General features: G+C 31.6%; 2 protein-coding genes across 2 annotated transcripts; one reads left to right on the top strand and one right to left on the bottom strand.

Moving 5' to 3' along the window:
• Positions 1-7238: 7238 nt before the first annotated feature.
• On the bottom strand, positions 7239-10201 carry LOC146926442 (protein trichome birefringence-like 3). The gene is made up of 6 exons (XM_085758797.1): positions 10032-10201; positions 9401-9641; positions 8966-9137; positions 8350-8549; positions 8033-8191; positions 7239-7714 (listed from the first exon to the last, which is right to left on the bottom strand). The coding sequence occupies exons 1-6, from the start codon at positions 10192-10194 to the stop codon at positions 7384-7386; spliced, it is 1266 nt and encodes a 421-aa protein (XP_085614923.1). The 5' UTR covers positions 10195-10201; the 3' UTR covers positions 7239-7383.
• A 3100-nt stretch (positions 10202-13301) lies between these two features.
• On the top strand, positions 13302-19567 carry CXIP2 (CAX-interacting protein 2). The gene is made up of 2 exons (XM_085758796.1): positions 13302-13746; positions 18803-19567. Exons 1-2 carry the CDS (start codon positions 13357-13359, stop codon positions 19304-19306), a joined length of 894 nt encoding a protein of 297 aa, XP_085614922.1. The 5' UTR covers positions 13302-13356; the 3' UTR covers positions 19307-19567.
• Positions 19568-19952: the final 385 nt, after the last annotated feature.

The raw sequence follows: 19952 nt of genomic DNA, 5'->3' as shown, positions 1-19952 counted from the left end.
TATCTTCATAAGCTCACGGACTACAAATTTATGATTTAAATCAATTTGATGTTTATTTTAGCATGCACTTTTTTATATGTATTTTGAATGTTTTTATTTTGATTTTCGAGGAATATTTTGGATGATTTTTTATTTGGCTAAATACTACGATTTCTACTATTTTATGAGTTGCTTTAAAAAAAATTGTATCATAGTTTTATTTCAATTGTGATGTTTTTTATTGTCATTTTATAATTAAAGTGCGGGTAATGGGTACGGGTATGGGCACTCAGGTGCCCATAGGGTATGAGGAAGGGTACTAAAGTTGTTACCCACGAGGGTACGGGCCCGGGTACGGACATTTTTTACAAACACGGACATGGGGAAGGGTACTATAGTACCCTACCCATTGGGTACCCATTGTCATCCCTAATTTTTGCTTATATTAGTGACCAGAGGTGTACTTGTTATTGTCAAAAAGTAGGATCAATTAATTTCATTATTACGGATATATTTATCAATTAATTAGTTAGTATATTAAGACAATATTGCTCAAATGTCTTTACTTTTTTTTTTGGTAGATAAATGTCTTTAATTTAATTTCAAATAACAATTCAATCCGTATAAACGGAACAATTTAAGAGACCAAATATACAATTAAATAAACATCATACAACATATTCTCCAATGCAAATGCATTATTTTGATACATATTCCCTACTCCCTCCGGTCACATTTATAAGCAAAAAAGCACTTTTTAGATTCATTCAATTCTTAATGTATTTAGTCAATATATAGGTCAAATACATTATGTATTCAATGAACCTAAAAAGTTCATTTTTGCTTATAAATGTGACCGGAGAGAGTATGTTAAACTACTTTAGCGGGAACACACAGACCAACAAGTAGTAGTATTGACAAATTGCCTACTTTTTTCAATTTGAAATCCAAATGAAGTTGTGAGAATATCAATCAATAGCCACATTAAATTTGTTGGGAATTTGCTCAACTGAAACCGTCTAACACTGTTGTATTCTTGTAAAGAGAGAGAGGCGTGTCATAACAAGCTGGTGAGTTAATGACTAGTTGAAATTTTGATAATTGGTGTTATTGATACAAGAGCATTAACGATAGAATTACATTAATTATAGGTAGCAGTAAGGTAGTTTAGTCCAGGGATATTTTTGGAATATCAACTAGTATTTTAGAATTATTAATAGAAAAAATATACTCCATCCCTTATTATAAGATCCTTTTGAAAAAAATAAGCTGGTGAGTGGGTCATGTTAACTTGTGCCTTAAGGGCACATGTTAAGGAACCCAAAATGAGCAACTTTGCATTGGAAAACATGATAATTTAACTTTTAAGAAGTTAACTGCACGACTTTTGATACATATATTTCTATAATAAGTTCCTTAACATGTGCCCTTGAGGGCACAAGTTAACATTTACCAAAAAATAATTGTCCCTCTTTATAAGACCCTTTTACAATTGTCAACTACATTAATGATTTCTTTACAAAATTACCCCTATTTACTCTACATATTTTTTGAAAAGCAATTAATTTTTTTTTCCTTTGATAAAAGAACAACATTAAATTTTAACATGGGAACTTTCATTCATGAGAAAAAAGAGTAGTTCAGTAACTCTCATTCATGCACCATTCTTCATTCTTTGAAGGTGCCTTTATAAAGATAATTTTGTTTTACTCCTAATGTCAATCAAAGAGCTTGCAAAATGGCGCCTCCTAATCTCTATATGTATATACTCCTGTTTCATGCCCTTGTTCCTAAAAAAATGCCCAGAAATTTGCAAAATAATTCCTAAAAGTTTAAATTTTGGAGCATTCAGAATTTAAATTTTAGAAGAAAAAAAAAAGTGATTTCAAATTTTAGTAAAAAAAAAAAGAAGGTGAATGTTCATTCAGGTTACAAATTCTTGTGCCACGGCCTTTCTAATACTAGTCTACATTCAATCCAAACTTTTCCAATATTCATTCACGTTGATTTTATTTTTTCGGTGCAATGATAAAATAAATTGGTGCATTATTCAAGTAGTAGTGGGCAATTAATATAGGAAAATAATTAGTTTTGATTTCAAATATTAGAAGGGTAAACATGGAATAAAATATCATTTGTCAACAAATTTAATACAATAATCAACTTTCTTAATACCTGTGTTTTGTCAAAAAGGGTCCTATAATAAGGGACGGAGGTAGTATTTCTTTAGTCTGTGTGATTTTCTCAAATTATCTCTTGTATAAAAGATCGGAGGGAGTATTTCTTTGGTCTGTGTGATTTTCTCAAATTGTCTCCTGTATAAAGGACCGAAGGGAGTATATGCCTCCACTACTCATTGCATATTCTCTTTCATCGTGTGTCAAAGTACATAATTCTTTGCTATATGTTATGCAACCCACAATATTTACTTATTTACTAAAAATAAAAAAGATTAATCATGTATGGAAATTAAAAATAAAAAATTCCAGGAAGTTTGAAATACTTTGCAACCACATATTTTATAAATTTCTGGAATAAAATACATACCATCATATTTCTGGGAAAAGCTTTCCTAGGAAAAAAAAATTGAATCCAGAAAAAACAAACGCATCCTAAAGTTATTAATCTTTAAATAATATCATGTTTTGGTTGACATTACATAGTTAGCTTACTCTTTTTACCTTTTTCTTTTGTCAAACTAATTAAAACGAACATCCACTAACATGAAAATACTATATACCCTCCAGTCACTAATATAAGCAAAAATCCACTTTTTAAATACATTCAATTAATGATGTATGTAGTCTTTATTATATGTCACATACATCATTAATTGAATGATAGTGACCGGAGGGTGTACATCTTTCTTGGATAAAATTGGAAGGAGGTAGTTTGAAGCTGAAGTAAGCATATAGTCAAATTCATATTTAGTCAAAATCATGTATGGTTCAAAACTTGTTTCACAATTCTTGCTTTGAGTTTTTACCAATTATTGTGTTCAATTCATGTCCTCTCTCTTTTCTCTCTTGGATACATAGTGTAAATTTAACATATAACAGAAGTACAGAACTAAATCAACTATCATGTGCTTCTATAGGTACTAGGGAAAAGTTTATTTGGTTTTCCTAATGTGTTCACCTTTTTGTCCTATACTATTCTCTTATTTTACTTTCCTCTCTTCTTTTGCCAAAATTAATTTAGTACTATTGTCCAATTAGGTTGGTCAAGTTGTATTGAAGTGATCCTTTTAAGATTTCAGGTTTGACTGCCTTTAATTTGGCTAATTCATACAAAACTATGCTCTAACTTAAAATGAAACCCAAAAAGTGAACGGTGAGATTGAACCTCTTAGATTAGTCAATCATTGAGTCGGATAACAATTTAAAATAAATTAAGCTCTACATGATATGGAAAAATAGAGGGATTGCATTTTTGATCCCCTTATTTTCACCATTTTACAAAATTGACCAACAATTTTAAAATTCTGACAGTTTTGGCCCGTCTATTTAATATTTTGTCTAAAATATTTTGTCTAAAATACTTAAAATGAAACCCCAAAAGTGAACGGTGAGATTGAACCTCTTAGATTAGTCAATCATTGAGTCAGATAACAATTTAAAATAAATTAAGCTCTACATGATATGGAAAAATAGAGGGATTGCAATTTTGATCCCCTTATTTTCACCATTTTACAAAATTGACCCACAATTTTAAAATTCTGACAGTTTTGGCCCGTCTATTTAATATTTTGTCTAAAATATGATGATATAACATGTGTTTAATGAAGTTTTCAAGAAGATTTCCTTATGATTTCATGGATGAAGATATTTCCCCCATCTTTAGATCATATACCATGACATTTAAAATCTATTACATCACCTTTTTTTAGTTAAAACATATGATGGATGGACCAAAACTATCAAATTTTAAAATAGGAGGATCAATTTTCCAAGAAGATGATAATAGGAGATTAAAACTTCAATTAAACCAATTTAAAATTCAGGGTTGTAACGTTGATCCCTTTGTTATGACCGATAACCAAACAAAAGAAAGCCGTAACAACTTATCTATTCAAATATAAATCCAAAAGGCCTTACTTATTTAAAACTTGCATTGACACGAGATGTATAGAAGCTTACTCAGTATTGAAACAAATTAGAAGGTAAAGTCCAACTAGTTACAAAGGGTGTTATGAACAAAATAGCTCATCTGATATGATAAATTCAAAACTAAATAAAAACTAACATCTTCATCTACAGATTAGTATTTGATGGTAGCACAAATTTCATCACAAATGCTGCATCTTTTCGTATTAAAAGACTAACATCTTTTAATATGATGATATAACATATAATTGAATAACAACGAAGTTATGAACAAACACAAACAATTTAACATAGTATTCAAACTCATAGAATTCACATGAGCTTTCACCACAACATCTTTTCGTATTGTGTTGCACCACTTTCAACCATCCCCGGCTGGCTTTCAACACAACTCTAGGCATCTCATTGACCATACGAACTTTCATCACAAATCCCTACAGAGTTGACTATAAAAATTCAAATGGTCAAGGAGACTCCGAGAGTTAAGAATGAAGCTAAATAACAATAAGACATTACATTATTTGAATAGAGTTACAGGTTAGCGACACAATTTGTTGTATATGATCATTCTATTTAAAAAAAAAAATCAATGAAAATATTATTTGAATGTCTAAAAATTGAAAACTTGTTTGTTTATCATATAAAAATACATTACTTATAACATCTGACTCAATTGATAGAAACTAAAAAAAAAATTATATAAAAAATTGTTCTTGGACAGTAACATCAGTGCCAAATAACATTTCTCAACACATAATGTATATATTATAAAAAAGTGGACAAGACCACAATTGGTTTTGAATCGAAACAAAATGAAAACATTAGAAACTTGTATAAGTAAAAAATAAAAATATACTTACAAAATAGAATGAAACAAACAAAGCATCAGTCTTATGTGTATTTAGAAATTAATTAATTACTTCCAGTCATCTCAGATATTTCATATATGAAAACGAAATCAAACAAAAATATGTATAAAAGATAATAATAAAATGAAAAACAAAAGAAAAAAAAAATGCAGTTTAACAAAATAAAAGAGAACCAATAAACGAAAACCAAACTGAGAAGACAACAAAGTGTAAGGAGAATGAAGATGGGAAAATGAGGCGTCGGCGTTATATAGGAGAATCCGAAAGGAATTAGGGTTTCTTGTATTTAACCCCATGGGCTTTATAATATGGGCTAGATTTTATTACGAGGCATGGTGTTTTATGAGTGGTGTTTTTGGCACCACCTCTCTTTTGTGATTTCACTATTACTTAAAAAGGGTTGTGTTAATTTGAGAGATACATTTGATATCAAATTTATATAACAAATTAGATAGTTAACACGGTTTTTTTTCTTCAAGTGGCCTAGTGATTAGAGTTTCATTATTTTAAGGTGAATTTATATAATAAATTAGATGGTTAACACATTTTTCTTTTGTCAAGTAGCCTAGTGATTAGATTTTCACTATCTTAAGGTGAATAAGTGGTGAGTCCACAAGTTGTCAAAAAAAAGCGGAGAGTCTACAATTGAGACACCGACCGATACATATAAAATGCAATGTTCCTACCAACTTGCTTTGATGCACAATTATTACGTGGGGGAGTCCAGAGACTATTTCGACCAATGAAATGCATAATTAGGGACAATATATTGATTTATTATTGTGACTACTCATTACACATTCAGAAACAAAAATAATTATTTACCTTTGTAATAAGGGAAGAGATTTCTTCAAAGTCATGAGTCGCATGCCCCACTCCACTCATTTCTTATTATAATTAGGGGTGGGAATAGGCCAGGCCGCCCTTCAGGGGCCTATGACTCGGCCTACTAAAAGCTCGGCTCGGCCTACCTCATTTAATAAATGAGTCAAGCTTGACCTTTTTAAAAAGCCTATTAATTTAATTAGGCCAAACTTAGGCTTATAAAAAGTTTATCAAGCCTATCAGGTCGATCCGTATATGAGTATATTACATTTTTCCTCATTTATTATTTATATTTATATATGTCAAAAAGAATTACCGATCCTTCAAATTCTCATACCACAATTATTATTATTTCATTTTTATTTATTTATTTTGTATTTGGGATACAACACAACTCTTGATGTTTCGTACTGTTTGGAAGCTTGTTAAGTTATCATTTAAGACTCATATGATTATTTGATTTGTGTGAACTGTTAAGGCTTGTTATTGATATGCCTAAGGCCAAGTATGATTATTGGATTAAGTTTGAAATCCTTGCTGTTATCAGACATGATTGAGTTTCTATCCATCTATAAATTTTACAATTGTGTTTTATTAGTTTAATTTGTATCTAATTAATGTTTATCTCTATATTAGGTACGTTGCACAAATTGAAAGAAAAAAAATTGATGAACAAACTCTGTTTGAAAATTGTAATACAAATTAGGCTTTTAAACAGGCTAATAGGTCAGGCCAGACTTTTAAAAAGGTCAAGTCAGACTTAAAATAAAGCCTTTGACTGGTAAAAGGCCAAGACTTAGGCCTTACTTTTTTCAACTAGACCTAGCCTATTTAAGAAAAGTCCGACTCGACCCAGCTCATTCCCACCCCTAATTATAATTATAAGCAAATTTAACGAAATTCATGCATATTAAAAAAATTAGTTAAAGACAAATATATTTTTTTATCTGATAAATATATACAAACATTTACAAGAATACCCTTATTGATCTTTCCACTCTCAAACTATTAGTAATAATAATGTGCGCTCCTTTTAGAAAATTGTTTTAACTAAATGAAGTGGTATTGAAAAATCAAATGATGTTTTATTCAGGGCACTATGAGAAGGATAATATTTAGGTAAAGCTAAAATTGCTTACATTAGAGAGAAAAAAAGTGTAAGTGTTACCTTTTGAGTTGGACTCAAATCACGTTGAACATAACACTAAAAATCACAAGAACAAAGTTGAGGCTATTATTATAAAGTCCTTTTATTGTCTCTTTTGATAATTCTTTGGTAGATTTTTTTAGGAAGCAAACCCGTTTATTTGCACGTACCTTAGTAGGGGTGGACACATGTATGGCTAGCATTCAAAATTGTAATGAAAATACCAATATTTTTTTTTTTTTTTTTTACTTTGATTGTGGCTGAAATAGCTTAATCTTTTGGTCAAAAAATAATTTGCAATCCCTTTCTAGATTTAACAAAAGTTTCAAATTATGATCTACCAATGACCATTTTATCTGTGCAATTTCTCCAGTTAGACATTTGTGACAAATGTAACACATAGTTTTACATAATTGACATCTTCATGTCACAAAAAAGGGTCTTAAATCTTAATTTGTCACAACATTGCAAAAAATATTTGATTCCAAGTATCAGGAACACCAGGCAAACACCAATGTATACAATCAGCATTCAATGGATTAGTCCTTTCCTCTTCAGTTAACAATTTGCCACCAATTTCACTATAAACTGAGGAATGACCATCAATTCTATACTCAGAGATTTGTGTAATATTGATGACTGTTACTGGAACTTTCATTTTCTTGATAACTTTGGCTACAACACTCATCATACCTTTATTTGAACCACTTCCCCAATGATTCTTCTTTTTCACTGGCCTTGTTTCATTGAAACATTTTGTACCATTCTTGTTTCCCCAATCAGCACTTCTGAAAAACATGTTACATCATCGTTAGTTCAAGTGTTTACTAAATTTGTCACTTTAATGTAGTGTTGTCAAATAGCGGTTATAGCGGCAGTATGGTCTATCGCACTATAGCGTAGTGAAATTAGCATAAAATGCTATTGTCCCATGATTCGCTATTTAGTACGAAATATTATTTTGTAGCAGCTATAGAGACGCTATAACGCTATTGACTAGCATAATTTGAACAAAGTGCCATTTTTTTTTTGTGATCTACGATTGACAACACTGCTTCAATGAAACACTAGATATATAAGACGAAGTTTGAGAGAGAGAAAGAGACTTTGTATGTGCAGGGGACATAGTTGTGAAGAAGACTCTAGTTTTGTTTGGATTGATAGTTGAGTCCACCCAATTTGCCCATGTCCTCAAACCTAAGTTGTAAGCAATTGATGTATCAAGTTCTTCATACCCTTCTTCTCCATTGCTAAATGAGCCCCACCTACATTTTAAAGTTGTGATTTTCACATAAAATAATTGACTATTACTTTCACCTAAAGATAAAATGTTGATGAATGAAAATGACCATAAAGAAAAAAGATCAAGTAGTTTCCTACAAGTAAGTAGATAGCCAGGTAGGTAGGTATGAAGAGGACTTACAATGCTTTAACTCTAAGACCACTCATCCACCAAACATAGGTATTGAAAACAAGGATATCAGCTCCTGTCCAATTTTTGGCACGCTCAGTAATTTCATCAACTTTTATTATCCTCTTCTTTGGATCCCCTATTATATGAATATCAGTGTTGGACTCCACAAGAAATGGTGCCCAATAGAATTCTATAGTAGCATTATATTCCTATATCAAATGAAACACATATAAAAAAATAAATTTAGCTTTCATTGTTCAATTACAAGGAATTCCTAGTGGTATTCTTGTGTTCACTTTTGTATGTACATAATTTATAGATATAAGAGTTTCATTTAGAATTGTAGATGCTTGAATCTACGTGTTTGACATTGGATCCGGATTGCCTGCAGTATAGAAAGGTTAGATTGGAGTTGCCATGCAATTCGAGCCATTTGATCTAAATCGAAAGGCTCATATTGAAAATGTAGTTGTCATAGTCATGCATTTTAAGTGGTCTGATCAAGATTGAACGACTCATATTCCAAGATTGAACACGAGCTGTTCAATTTCGATCAGAAGGCATGAATTGTTTGACTACGACAGTGTGACTATTTTCGACTACATGGAACCTAAATTCCAATTACCTTGGCTTTGAAGATTGAATGAACGCGCCCTCGTTTCATTGACTTCTTCTTTGCAGGTATGATACCTTGAATCAAACAAACAAAAGATTCCCATTGGTTTCTTTGAAGTGAATCTCCTACAAATAGCAACCTCTTTCCTTCAAGCTTTTTGAGGGCTATCTCTGGATTAAATCTACCAAATATGCAGTAGTCTATAAGAATGTGGCTTAAATTAGGTAACCATAAACTTCAATGGACAAAAAGTGGAAGATGAGCTATGAAACACCGGCACTAGACACCGGTAATAATTTGAGTAATTTAACTAATTGAATGTAACCATACATGTTAGTCTCATCGTGTGTGTATCAGATACTAAACACGTCTTTGATCTGAAGTATCGTTGCTACATAGAAGATGAAAAAAAATATACATGAGTTAGAGTGTGAGAAAACTTACTGTGGCAAGGTACAATCTTCTGGCTGCCACTCCCAATGAAGATAATCAGAATCATTCCTTCCATTCTTGACACAAGAAAATTGTTTATCTATGTATGGACAGCTTTTATGTGAGTATAAAGGCTGTATTGAACTGTTAAATATCCATTTTCCATTAGCAACATTGCATTCTTCTGGATCAAAATCAAACCTATCATCAATCCATGAGGCATTTAAAACCACATCCTCAATTTTTCTGTCATCTGTTGGAAAATTACATTATTAAGAGTCAAAGTTGTAAAGAAAAAAAAAAAGGAAAGTAGATTGAGAATATGATGAGATAGTTTTGGTGCAATTGTGAAGCTAATTAAATTACTCACTCCGCTCCTTTTTAGTTTTCGTTTTAAGGTTATTTACACATATTAAGAAAGCGAATAAGTTTTGTTATTTTTGATGAAATTATTTTTCTGCTATGATATCCTTAATTATTTATTATACTATTCCAACTATTTTTCTCTTTCCAATAAATAATTAAGGATATTATTGATAAAATAATAGTTAAAATCACACTTCACTTTGAAAAATGACATAAATAAGAACATAATTTTTCTACAAAAATTGCAATTGAAAAAAGAATGGAGTAAGTAACTTACTAGATTTTGATTTGATGTGCTTTCTGGGACATGTTTTGAATTTGAAAATTGAGGTGGAAGAAATGAAACTGAGCCTCTCAGCATACAAAACTATAGTGAAGAGAAGAATGCAGATTGTGGTAATAATGATTGGAAGAGAAAGCTTTTTTCTAAGAAGCTTCATTGTTTCTGAAGGGTTCATGAGGAATGGAAGAAGATTAAAGATGTGAAGAAAGAGTATGAATTAATGCATAGAGAAACAGAATGATGATGAAATTGTTGAGAGGGTTTAATGAATATTTTTATTTTTTGAGTAGGAGTGAAGTTAAAGCATATATAGTAGTATGTTTGGTTCATTGGTTGTGATTAAACTATGCCAATAATGGTAGTTAAGAGTTAAGACAAAACTTGAAAGATTAACATCTTTGGTGGTTAAGAGTTAAAATAAGACTTTGAAAGATTAACAACATCTTTGGCTTTGTGTTAGTTCCATTAGTGGAAACTATAGACTAATCCTACCATTTTTTTTTTTTTGAGGGGAACTAATCCTACCATTATATGCTTCTTTATTTTATTTAAATTTCGAACCATAAGGAACATCCACCCAAAATGTATTTTTCCCCAATAAATAAGAAAAATAGATGGTATATTTTTTTAACCAAAAAGTAAATGGTACTTGAGATGGATTGAGAAACTAAGAGACAAGGAAGGAGAAAATTAGAAGAGAAGCAAAGATAGGAAAGTAATTTTTTCCAATAAATATGAAAAATAGATTGTCAAAAGATTGAATTGTTTACTCGTGACTGAAAGTTGGTGAGATACATAATTTGATAGTTTGATTGTATTTGAAAGCATAACATGGGATAGTAAGTGGACATCACAATGCATTGTCAAAACTGATTTTTCAGACACTTCCAAACATTATCCTACAATTTCAAGAACCATTTTCAATATTTATTCATTTGTCATTGTTATGCATACATAGTTAACATTGATATTGTTAATGTTAAATGAAAGTTAACTTAGTTGATAATGAGTTAATTCAAGGTTTTGAGTTTAACTCTTGCTTGCATACCTATTTAATGGCTGGTTTGTTATCATCTCTATTAACGTTATATAAACCTTGATGCCTGTCCTGACTCTGGTGCGTCTCCTAGCTCAACTCGCATAAAATTTATGTCATAAAAAAAACACTAAAATTATTGATCATTCCTTGTCTCAAATTTTTATATTAGTTCAAATTAGTTTTAAGAATGCAACAATATTAAATCTATGGGGAAATTACACAAACCTCCCCTGAGGTTTATGTAAATATATCCAACCTCCCCTCTGTTTTCTCAAATAGCAACAACACCCCCTACTGTTAGTCTCCATCCACCTTCCGTTAAAAAAATGCAAATGTATCATTTTCAATTAAAAAATTGCTTTTCATCCATTTCCACAATAAATCAATCTATTGTACACCCACGGCCTCAAATGCAATTAAATGATTGCCCAGAAAACAAAACTCACGTAGACATAGAAGCCACAACAACAACCAGGCCCCTAATTAAAACATACGAAAAGGGAAAATATATAAGAAGACCCATCTTCAAAGTTCAAACTAGCTCTACCTATTCTTCCAGAAAAAGAGACATACATAAATCGACATAACAAGATAAAACAAACATGACAAAAAATTAAAATGAAATACAAATGGAAGTAACAGTAGATTGAAAAGAAATCAAATTAAGATAAACCACACTCTCTTGCTCACGATAGGTGGAGAGGGAGGGAACAAGATGTAAAATGATTGAGATACTTTGTTGATTTTGAAGCCACCAAATTTGATGCGGCAAACACAGTAATGAAATATCATTGCGTAATCGACGGTGGTACTAGTGAAAGAAGAGACGGGAAATAACAGTCTTGATGAGTTACTTGTAGCGAGTGTTATTTTGATGCCGATAACAGTACCAGAGGCAAAGAAATTGAAAGACCTTCACATGAAGGTGGAGGGACGTGGCCAGACAATCCAAATGTTAGTGTTAACCTAAAAACAAACGGTGTTAAGTTTCTAAGGGATGTACACATATATTTTAAAAGACTTTAAGGGAGGTTAATGCCTATTATAAAACTAGTGGGGGTGTTTGTGTTGTTTGAACAAACCTCAGGGGAGGTTAGTGTAATTTCCCCTAAATCTATTAAGAGAATCAATATTAATCTTTACTATTACTCGCGTAAAAGATATTCTATTTTCTCTCAAAAATTTCATTTTGAGCCATTGGGCTTAGGAATTAATCCAAAATAGGTTAAATTACACAAGTGATATTTAAGTTTGAGGTTTATAACAATGGAGTTTGTTAGAACACACCCACTAGTTTTTATGTGGGAGTGTTTTAGCAAAGCTACACCTTAGGGTGTAATTAACCACTTTTTAGTTATTTACTTGCTAAAACACTCCCACATAAAAACTAGTGGGTGTGTTTTAGCAAATGCCTATAGGATTTGCTAGAACACACCCAGTTGTTTTTGTTAGAAGGTGTGTTATAGCAACATACACCTTGGGGTGTATTTTACCACTTTTTAGTTATTTACTTGCTAAAACACACCCACATGAAAACTAGTGGGTGTGTTCTAGCAAACCCCTATAACAATTGGTCTTAAATTATTTTGGCCACCCATAATTTAAGATTTGAGATTTGTAACAAATTAATCCTTTTAAGTGATACGACAGAAGGGTTAAATAAAAAACGTTTATAAGTGTGACCAAGATAACTTAAAACCTGTGAAGCTCGAATACAAAATGCCCGTTTGTTACGGATTAAAATAAAAGTGATTTTCATATAAAATAATTTAGAGATTATACTTTAGAGATTATATGAAAAATCAGAATCTATTTTGCGTTTGTTTACTGTAATAAAAATCACTTTTTTTAAACAAATAATCTAGTTTGTTTGGATACAACTATATAAAAGGGATTTTTTTGTTACAAAATTAGTTCAATCTTTTAAATTATATTTTCTCTCTCCTCTTAAAAAAATCTATTTTATTTTAAGCTGCTCCTAACAACTTCTCATTTGAAGCTGTTTTTAGATTATTTTTAGATTATGATTTTTTTTAAAATATGTAACAAACGGATACAATAGTCTTAAAAGTGATTATTTTTTTAAAATAAGTGATTTTTTTCTTAAAAAAGCTATAACAAACGGACTCAATATTGATACGGATACGATAGTGCACCTCCGATACGTTGATACGGGAAAATTTCAAAAATAACATAACTTATTGATAAGTTACCAAAATAATTCCACTGGACTTATGTTGCTCCTCACTTCTTCTCATTCACTCAACTGACCATTCATCAATGGCTAACATCATCAACCTTTCTTCTACACAACTTCTCTCTTATCATCATTTCCCCTCTTTTTCTCCCCAAATTACCCCTACTCTTTCATTCAATTTCCACCCCAACTCCTCCACAAACCTACGCCCAATTTCCCTCAAACCCTACCATCCCCGAAAGCCACAGTCATGGCTCGTCGCCATGGCAGTGAAAAACCTCGCCGATACTTCACCGGTGACGGTGTCACCGGAAAACGATGAAGTCACCGGAGAAGAACTTCCGTCGGGTGCCGGAGTTTACGCCGTTTATGATAAGAACGGTGAGCTTCAGTTCATCGGTTTGTCGCGTAATATTGCTGCTACTGTCTCGGCGCACCGGAAATCGGTGCCGGAGCTTTGTGGCTCTGTTAAGGTAAGATTCTCAGTTTTGAATTGAAGTGTTATGGATGAATTCAGTTATTTATTCTCATTTTTTATTTTTTTATAAATTAAATGAAATAATTGTTTAGAACAATTTGTGGCATTAATGTAGCTTGAGGATAGATGCACTTACATTATTGAATAACTATTTACATTGATTTTATGTTAAAACTTAAAACCTTATAAGATTTAAACAAAAATAAGTTTATAGTAAGATGTTTTATTTATTTTTTATATATTTCAAAAGTTTATATATTGAGTTAATTTTGAATTGGTGTAAACTTTTATACATATTGAAACCTCAATTTTGAAATACACAAGTTTGTAAATTTTATTGCAGTAGGTGTGTGTATAATAGTCTTAAAGAGTTGGTTACTCAATTGTAAATTGGAAGAGAAAAAATTAAAAAAATTGCATCATAAAATCACATCCTTAATTTCGGAGTTTTGTCATGATGGAGATTGTTTTGAATTTGATCCAATTTCATTGTGGGAGCAACTTAATGTTGTATTGTTGAGTTTCAATGACTTCACTTCCCATTTCTACAAACTTAGTTACTATTAGTTAGTGTCTTCTCAAAGAATAATTGAGCCCCTAGAATTGTTTTGAAGCTTTGGGATATAATTGAGGGGATATACTCTCTCAAGGTTAAAGAAAGGGTGATTCTTGCATAGGACATGCATCTGTAAAATCCTCTTAGAATAAATGTTGATGGAAATGCTATGAAGCACAAACTCAGATAGGAACAGGACACGGACATGTTGACACCGATTATAATTCGAAAAATGACATAATTCAATGTAATAATGTGTCGGTGTCGTGTTGGTGTGGGACACAATACATATTCAACACCGGACACCCCTAATCCGAGGAATATATATGCTTCAAAGATGGAAGGAAAAGAAAAAATGGACCTCTGCTTATTATAAGAAAATGGGGAGTGATTTAAGTTCATTTTTTACGATGAAGGCTATCTGACACATTATGATTCCCAGTGTAATTAGGCTAAGAAAGAGTATTTAAGGCGCTTTTTAGGAATAAGGGAAAGCAACATGCTGAAGTGGAATTGGTTTCTTCCTTTACTTCTCTACAAGGGTAATGGAAAGGATACTTATTAGGCACTCTTTCTTTTATAGTCTTTCATAAGGAAAGGAAATAATTGGCAGGTGGTTTTAGGAACATAATAGAGTCGAAATAAAAGAGAAACAAATGATTCTTGTTACAATGTTATTCTTGATGGATGAAACCGGAAATCTTAAAAATGTTATTTCAAACAGGAATAGTAATTGAAACATGGTTTCAAGTACTAGGAAACAGAAGGAAAATTGCGTGTTATGTTTGATTGTTTATAAAATAGGGCTAAAAGACAAATGCCAAATTTTGGTTCTAACTCATAAATATGATGATAGTTTGAAGTTGGTAAGAAACATTGGTTCAGTTTGGTGGAGGGATTTAAGGTCTATATCATCATTACCGGGGTGGTTCGAGAGAAATTTAAGAAAGGTCATAAGAGATGGAAGAGATTCTAACTTTTGGACGGATCTGTTGGTTGATGGTGATACTTTATTTAATATAGGGTAAACAGTGCTTTTAGCCCCTGTAATATAGGCCACTTTTGGGTTTAGCCCCTGTAATTATTTTTTTTAGATTCCACCCTCATAAATTTTTTTTGTTTTGGTTTTGGCCCCTGACCCCCTTGAGTCAGCAGAATCTTTGACGTGGCATGTTGCGTCACCTTTTTTGATGACGTGTCACGCTGACTATAATTAATTTTATTTTATATTTTTTTTTGGGGTACACGTGGCATTTTTTTTTTTAAAAAATTAAAAAATTCTGGAAAAATAAAAAAAATTAAAAAATTGAAAAAAAAATCTGAAAATTAATAAAAAAATTCTGAAAATATTAAAAAATTCTGGAAAAATGAAAAATTAATAAAAAAATTGAAAAAAATATTAAAAAATTAATAAAAATGAAAAAAATTTAAAAAATACGGAAAAAGTTTAAACATTCTGAAAAAATTAATAAAAATAAAAAATGATTAAAAAATAAAATAATCTAATAAAATGAAAAATTCTGAAAAAATAAAATTTCGAAATTTTCTGAAAAAAATTAAAATTCTGGAAAAATGAAATTTTCGAAATTTTAATTAAAATTCTGGAAAAATTCTAATTAAAATTTTAACGAAAAATAAAAATTGTGAAAAAATTCTGGAAAATATTTAAAAAAATTTCGAAATTTTCTTGAAGATTAATCATTTTTAAAAAAATGAAATTTTTGAAATCTTCATTAGTATTTCTTGAAATTTCAAAATTTTCATTAGTATATATATATGTCGAGCTTAGGTTTTTTCAGTGTATTTATTTCCAAATTTTTTTTTTGGGAATTTTTGTGTATTTATAAACCGAGAATAAGGGAAAAAATATGTGTATTTATAAACCGAGCTTAGGTTTTTTGTGTATTTTTCGAAATTTCGAAATTTTCATTAGTATTTTTTCCAGGAATTTTTGTGTATTCCGAGCTTAGGTTGAATGACAAGTACTTTACAAAAAAAAAAAAATGAATTTTTTTCCGTTATACGGTTGAATGACAAGTACTTTCCGAAAAAAAATATGAATTTCTTTCATTTTTCCCGGTATTGAAAAAAATTTGGAAATATGAATTTTTTGAAATTTATTAATTTTTTCCAGAATTTTTTCATTTTTTTAATTTTACCATATTTTATTTTTTATTTTTAAAATTTTCCAGATTTTTGTTTTCATTTTTATTAGTTTTTCCAATTTTTTTAAAAAATTTCATATTTCAGAATTTTTTTCATTTTTTTTTTATTTTTTTAGAATTTTTTTCGTTTTTTAAAAAAAAATTTAAAAAATATTTTTGGCTTAATTAATGATTTGGTCCCTTAAGTTATTTGTTGGTTACATTTTGGTCCCATAAGTTATTAACGTTACAATTTGGTCCCTTAAGTTACTTTTTGGTTTCGTTTTGGTCCCTTAACTATTAAAAGTTTCGTTTTGGTCCCTTAACTTAATTTTTGGTTTCGTTTTGGTCCCTTAACTCTTCCTCCGTCAACCACTTTGGTCCTCTTTACGATAGGATGAATGTATTAGCGTTAAGGGACCAAAACGAAACCTAAAAATAAGTTAAGGGACCAAAACGAAATCAAAAAATAAGTTAAGGGACCAAAACGAAACAAAAAAATAAGTTAAGGGACCAAAACGAAACTTTTAATAGTTAAGGGACCAAAACGAAACCAAAAAGTAACTTAAGGGACCAAATTGTAACGTTAATAACTTATGGGACCAAAATGTAACCAACAAATAACTTAAGGGACCAAAAGAGTAATTAAGCCAATATTTTTTTAAAAAAAAAATTTAAAAAGAAATATTTTTAAAATTTTTTTAATTAAAAAAATCAGAAATGCCACGTGGACATTCATTTACACACGTGGCATTCAAAAAAAATTGAAAAATAAAAAAAAATGCCACGTCAGCGCCACCTCATAGATTCTGTTGAGTCACAGGGGTCAGGGGCCAAAACCAAAACAAAATAATTTTATGAGGGTGGAATCTAAAAAATTTTTTTTACATGGGCTAAACCCAAAAGTGCCCTATATTACATGGGCTAAAAACACTGTTTACCCTTTAATATATTAAGAGACTTCATGATTAACATTGGATAGGGGGGATCTCCTTTGCAGACATGGTTGTAGAGGAGAATGGAATGGATTAAGAGTGGTGAATTGGAATTGGAGGTGGCGGAGACTATTTCATTGGGAAGAAGAGTTGGTGGAGGTATTTCAAGGGCTAGCTGTAGGGAGGGGGAGAATGGCAGAAGGGAGTGGGGAGGAGGGAGCGGGGGCTGGAGCACCTTTATCTTTTCAAAGGTATTTTGAGTGGAGGCCGGAAGGTTCGTGAAAAGTTTGCTTTAATTTGGTTTTCCAATGTCACGACTATTTGGAATACTAGGAATGCCACGGCTTTTAGGCATGAAGGTTTTAATGGGGAGAAGGCGGAAATTTTAGCTTGGAGGATTCTCAAGAGCAAGCTTAAAGGTTTTAGCTTTTCGCTTAACCAGTGGCTTTTAAACTCTGTGGCTTGATTTGGAGCAAGCAGGGAGTTAAGCCCTTGCGTGTTCTGGTATTGCTTGGTCAGGTGCTGGTTGTGTCCCTGCTTGTTTGCTTGAGGGGGTATGGGTTGGAGGCGAGATAGTGCGAGGTTAGCAGGGGCTTGGCTTAATTCTTGCTGCCTTGTTTGGTTGTTTTTCAGTCCTTTTTGCAGCTTTGCTTGCAGCTGCATCTTCATCTGTGCATTGGAGGTTTAGCAGTGCAATTCTGTTTTGCAGTCGGTGTGCTGGAAGCGAGTTTTCATTGTGTTTCGAATTCTGTCGCAGCAGTTTCATTTTCCGGGGTCGAATGTTTCTTGTGTAGCGGTTCCAGGGATCTTGACCTGATTGAGAGTTTTGTGCTGATACTGCTGTGATTGATTTTTCTGTGGAGTGGCTTTTTAGTATGGTTTGTCAAATGCCATATGAGACTTCTTAAACACAATAAGTGGGCACAATTTAGTGACGTCAGAACCCAGCGAAATAGTGTTGAAAGAGGGTGCTTCTGTAACCCACAATTTCTTTTGGAGATTTTCTCTTAGTTAGAAAACAGTACCATGCTCTATGTTTGTCCACACTTGAATCTATCCAAGAGTTACCATGTTTGGTTCTCTGTTTGGCCCAAACAATGGTTTGGGCTAAAGCTAAAAGCAACAAGCTTTTATCTAGACCATGATTTGAGACTTTTCAATTGTGAAATCGAACATGCACTCAGTATAACTCACATGTCATGACCCATATGTCTTTTTCTGCATTTTAAAATCATTGAAAACACCTACAGATGTAATATACAAACAGTATTTGGAAGTGATATGATCCGTTAAATTTTTTTTTTTTTTTTTTATTCTTGCACTGTTTTTATTCTGATCAAGATCACCATGCTCTAAATCTCCAAATATTACTTTCCTGATGATGAATTTTTCATTGTGAAATTGTCTACTATATAGGTTGGGGTAGTGGATGAACCTGACAGAGAATCTTTGACCCAAGCATGGAAGTCTTGGATGGAAGAACACATAAAGATCAGTGGGAAAGTTCCACCTGGAAATGAATCCGGAAACGCCACTTGGGTAAGACCACAGCCTAAGAAGAAGGCTGATCTTCGATTAACACCTGGTCGTCACGTGCAACTAACCGTCCCTCTTGAAGAGCTCGTGGACAAGTTGGTAAAAGAGAATAAGGTAGTTGCATTCATCAAGGGATCCAGAAGTGCGCCGTTATGTGGATTCTCTCAGAGGGTAATAGGCATTCTTGAAAAGGAAGGAGTAGATTATGAGAGTGTAGATGTATTGGATGAAGATTATAACTATGGATTGAGGGAGACACTTAAAAAGTATAGCAATTGGCCTACATTCCCTCAGATATTTTTGAATGGTGAACTTGTTGGTGGTTGTGATATATTGACCTCCATGTTTGAGAAAGGTGAAGTGGCTGGTTTGTTCAAAAAGTAATTATTTGTGCCGGTGAACCTGCATTTTTAGGCATTGTTTTGAAATGAGGGACTAGCTAGGAGTAGAATGTGTGGAACATTAAGGGAAGAGAAATGCAGTTCATGTCTTGTTGTATTAATCTTTTAAATTAAATTCAAGGGTAGAAAGAAAAAAAATAATTATATGTATATTTTATTGGCAAATAACGAGCCTACTAATGTCTTGTTTTAACACTTCTACTCAGTAATACTTTTAATGGTATAAGTAATACTTTTAATGGTATACTAAGGTACCGTTTGACCAGACTTTTTTACGGTCTAAAAGCTACTCTAAAACAAAGTTAATATAAAGGTCTTTAGGAAATAAGCTGAAGTTGTTTGGTTTCTTTATTTTTTTTAGTTTTAAAGTTATTTTTAAGTTAAAAGTTGTTTGGCAAAATATTGTACAAAACTTTGAATTTATTATTTTTTTGGTGGTGTCCGGGGTTCGAACCCTGGACCTTACATATATTTATGCATTGTCTCTAGCAACTGAGCTAAGCTTACGAGGACAAAACTTTAAATTTATTATGAATTAGCACAATAAATAAAAAAATGTTTAAAAATTTTTTGAAGGGAAAAAATGTTTAAAACAAAAGTAATTTTTTAAGGTACTTTATTGATATTGT

The sequence above is a fragment of the Medicago sativa genome, chromosome 4 (genome assembly GCF_051527215.1).
Source record: "Medicago sativa cultivar Bolivia chromosome 4, Bolivia_mono, whole genome shotgun sequence".
Classification (NCBI taxonomy): Eukaryota; Viridiplantae; Streptophyta; class Magnoliopsida; order Fabales; family Fabaceae; genus Medicago; species Medicago sativa.
This window is presented reverse-complemented; position numbering and strand designations above follow the sequence as displayed.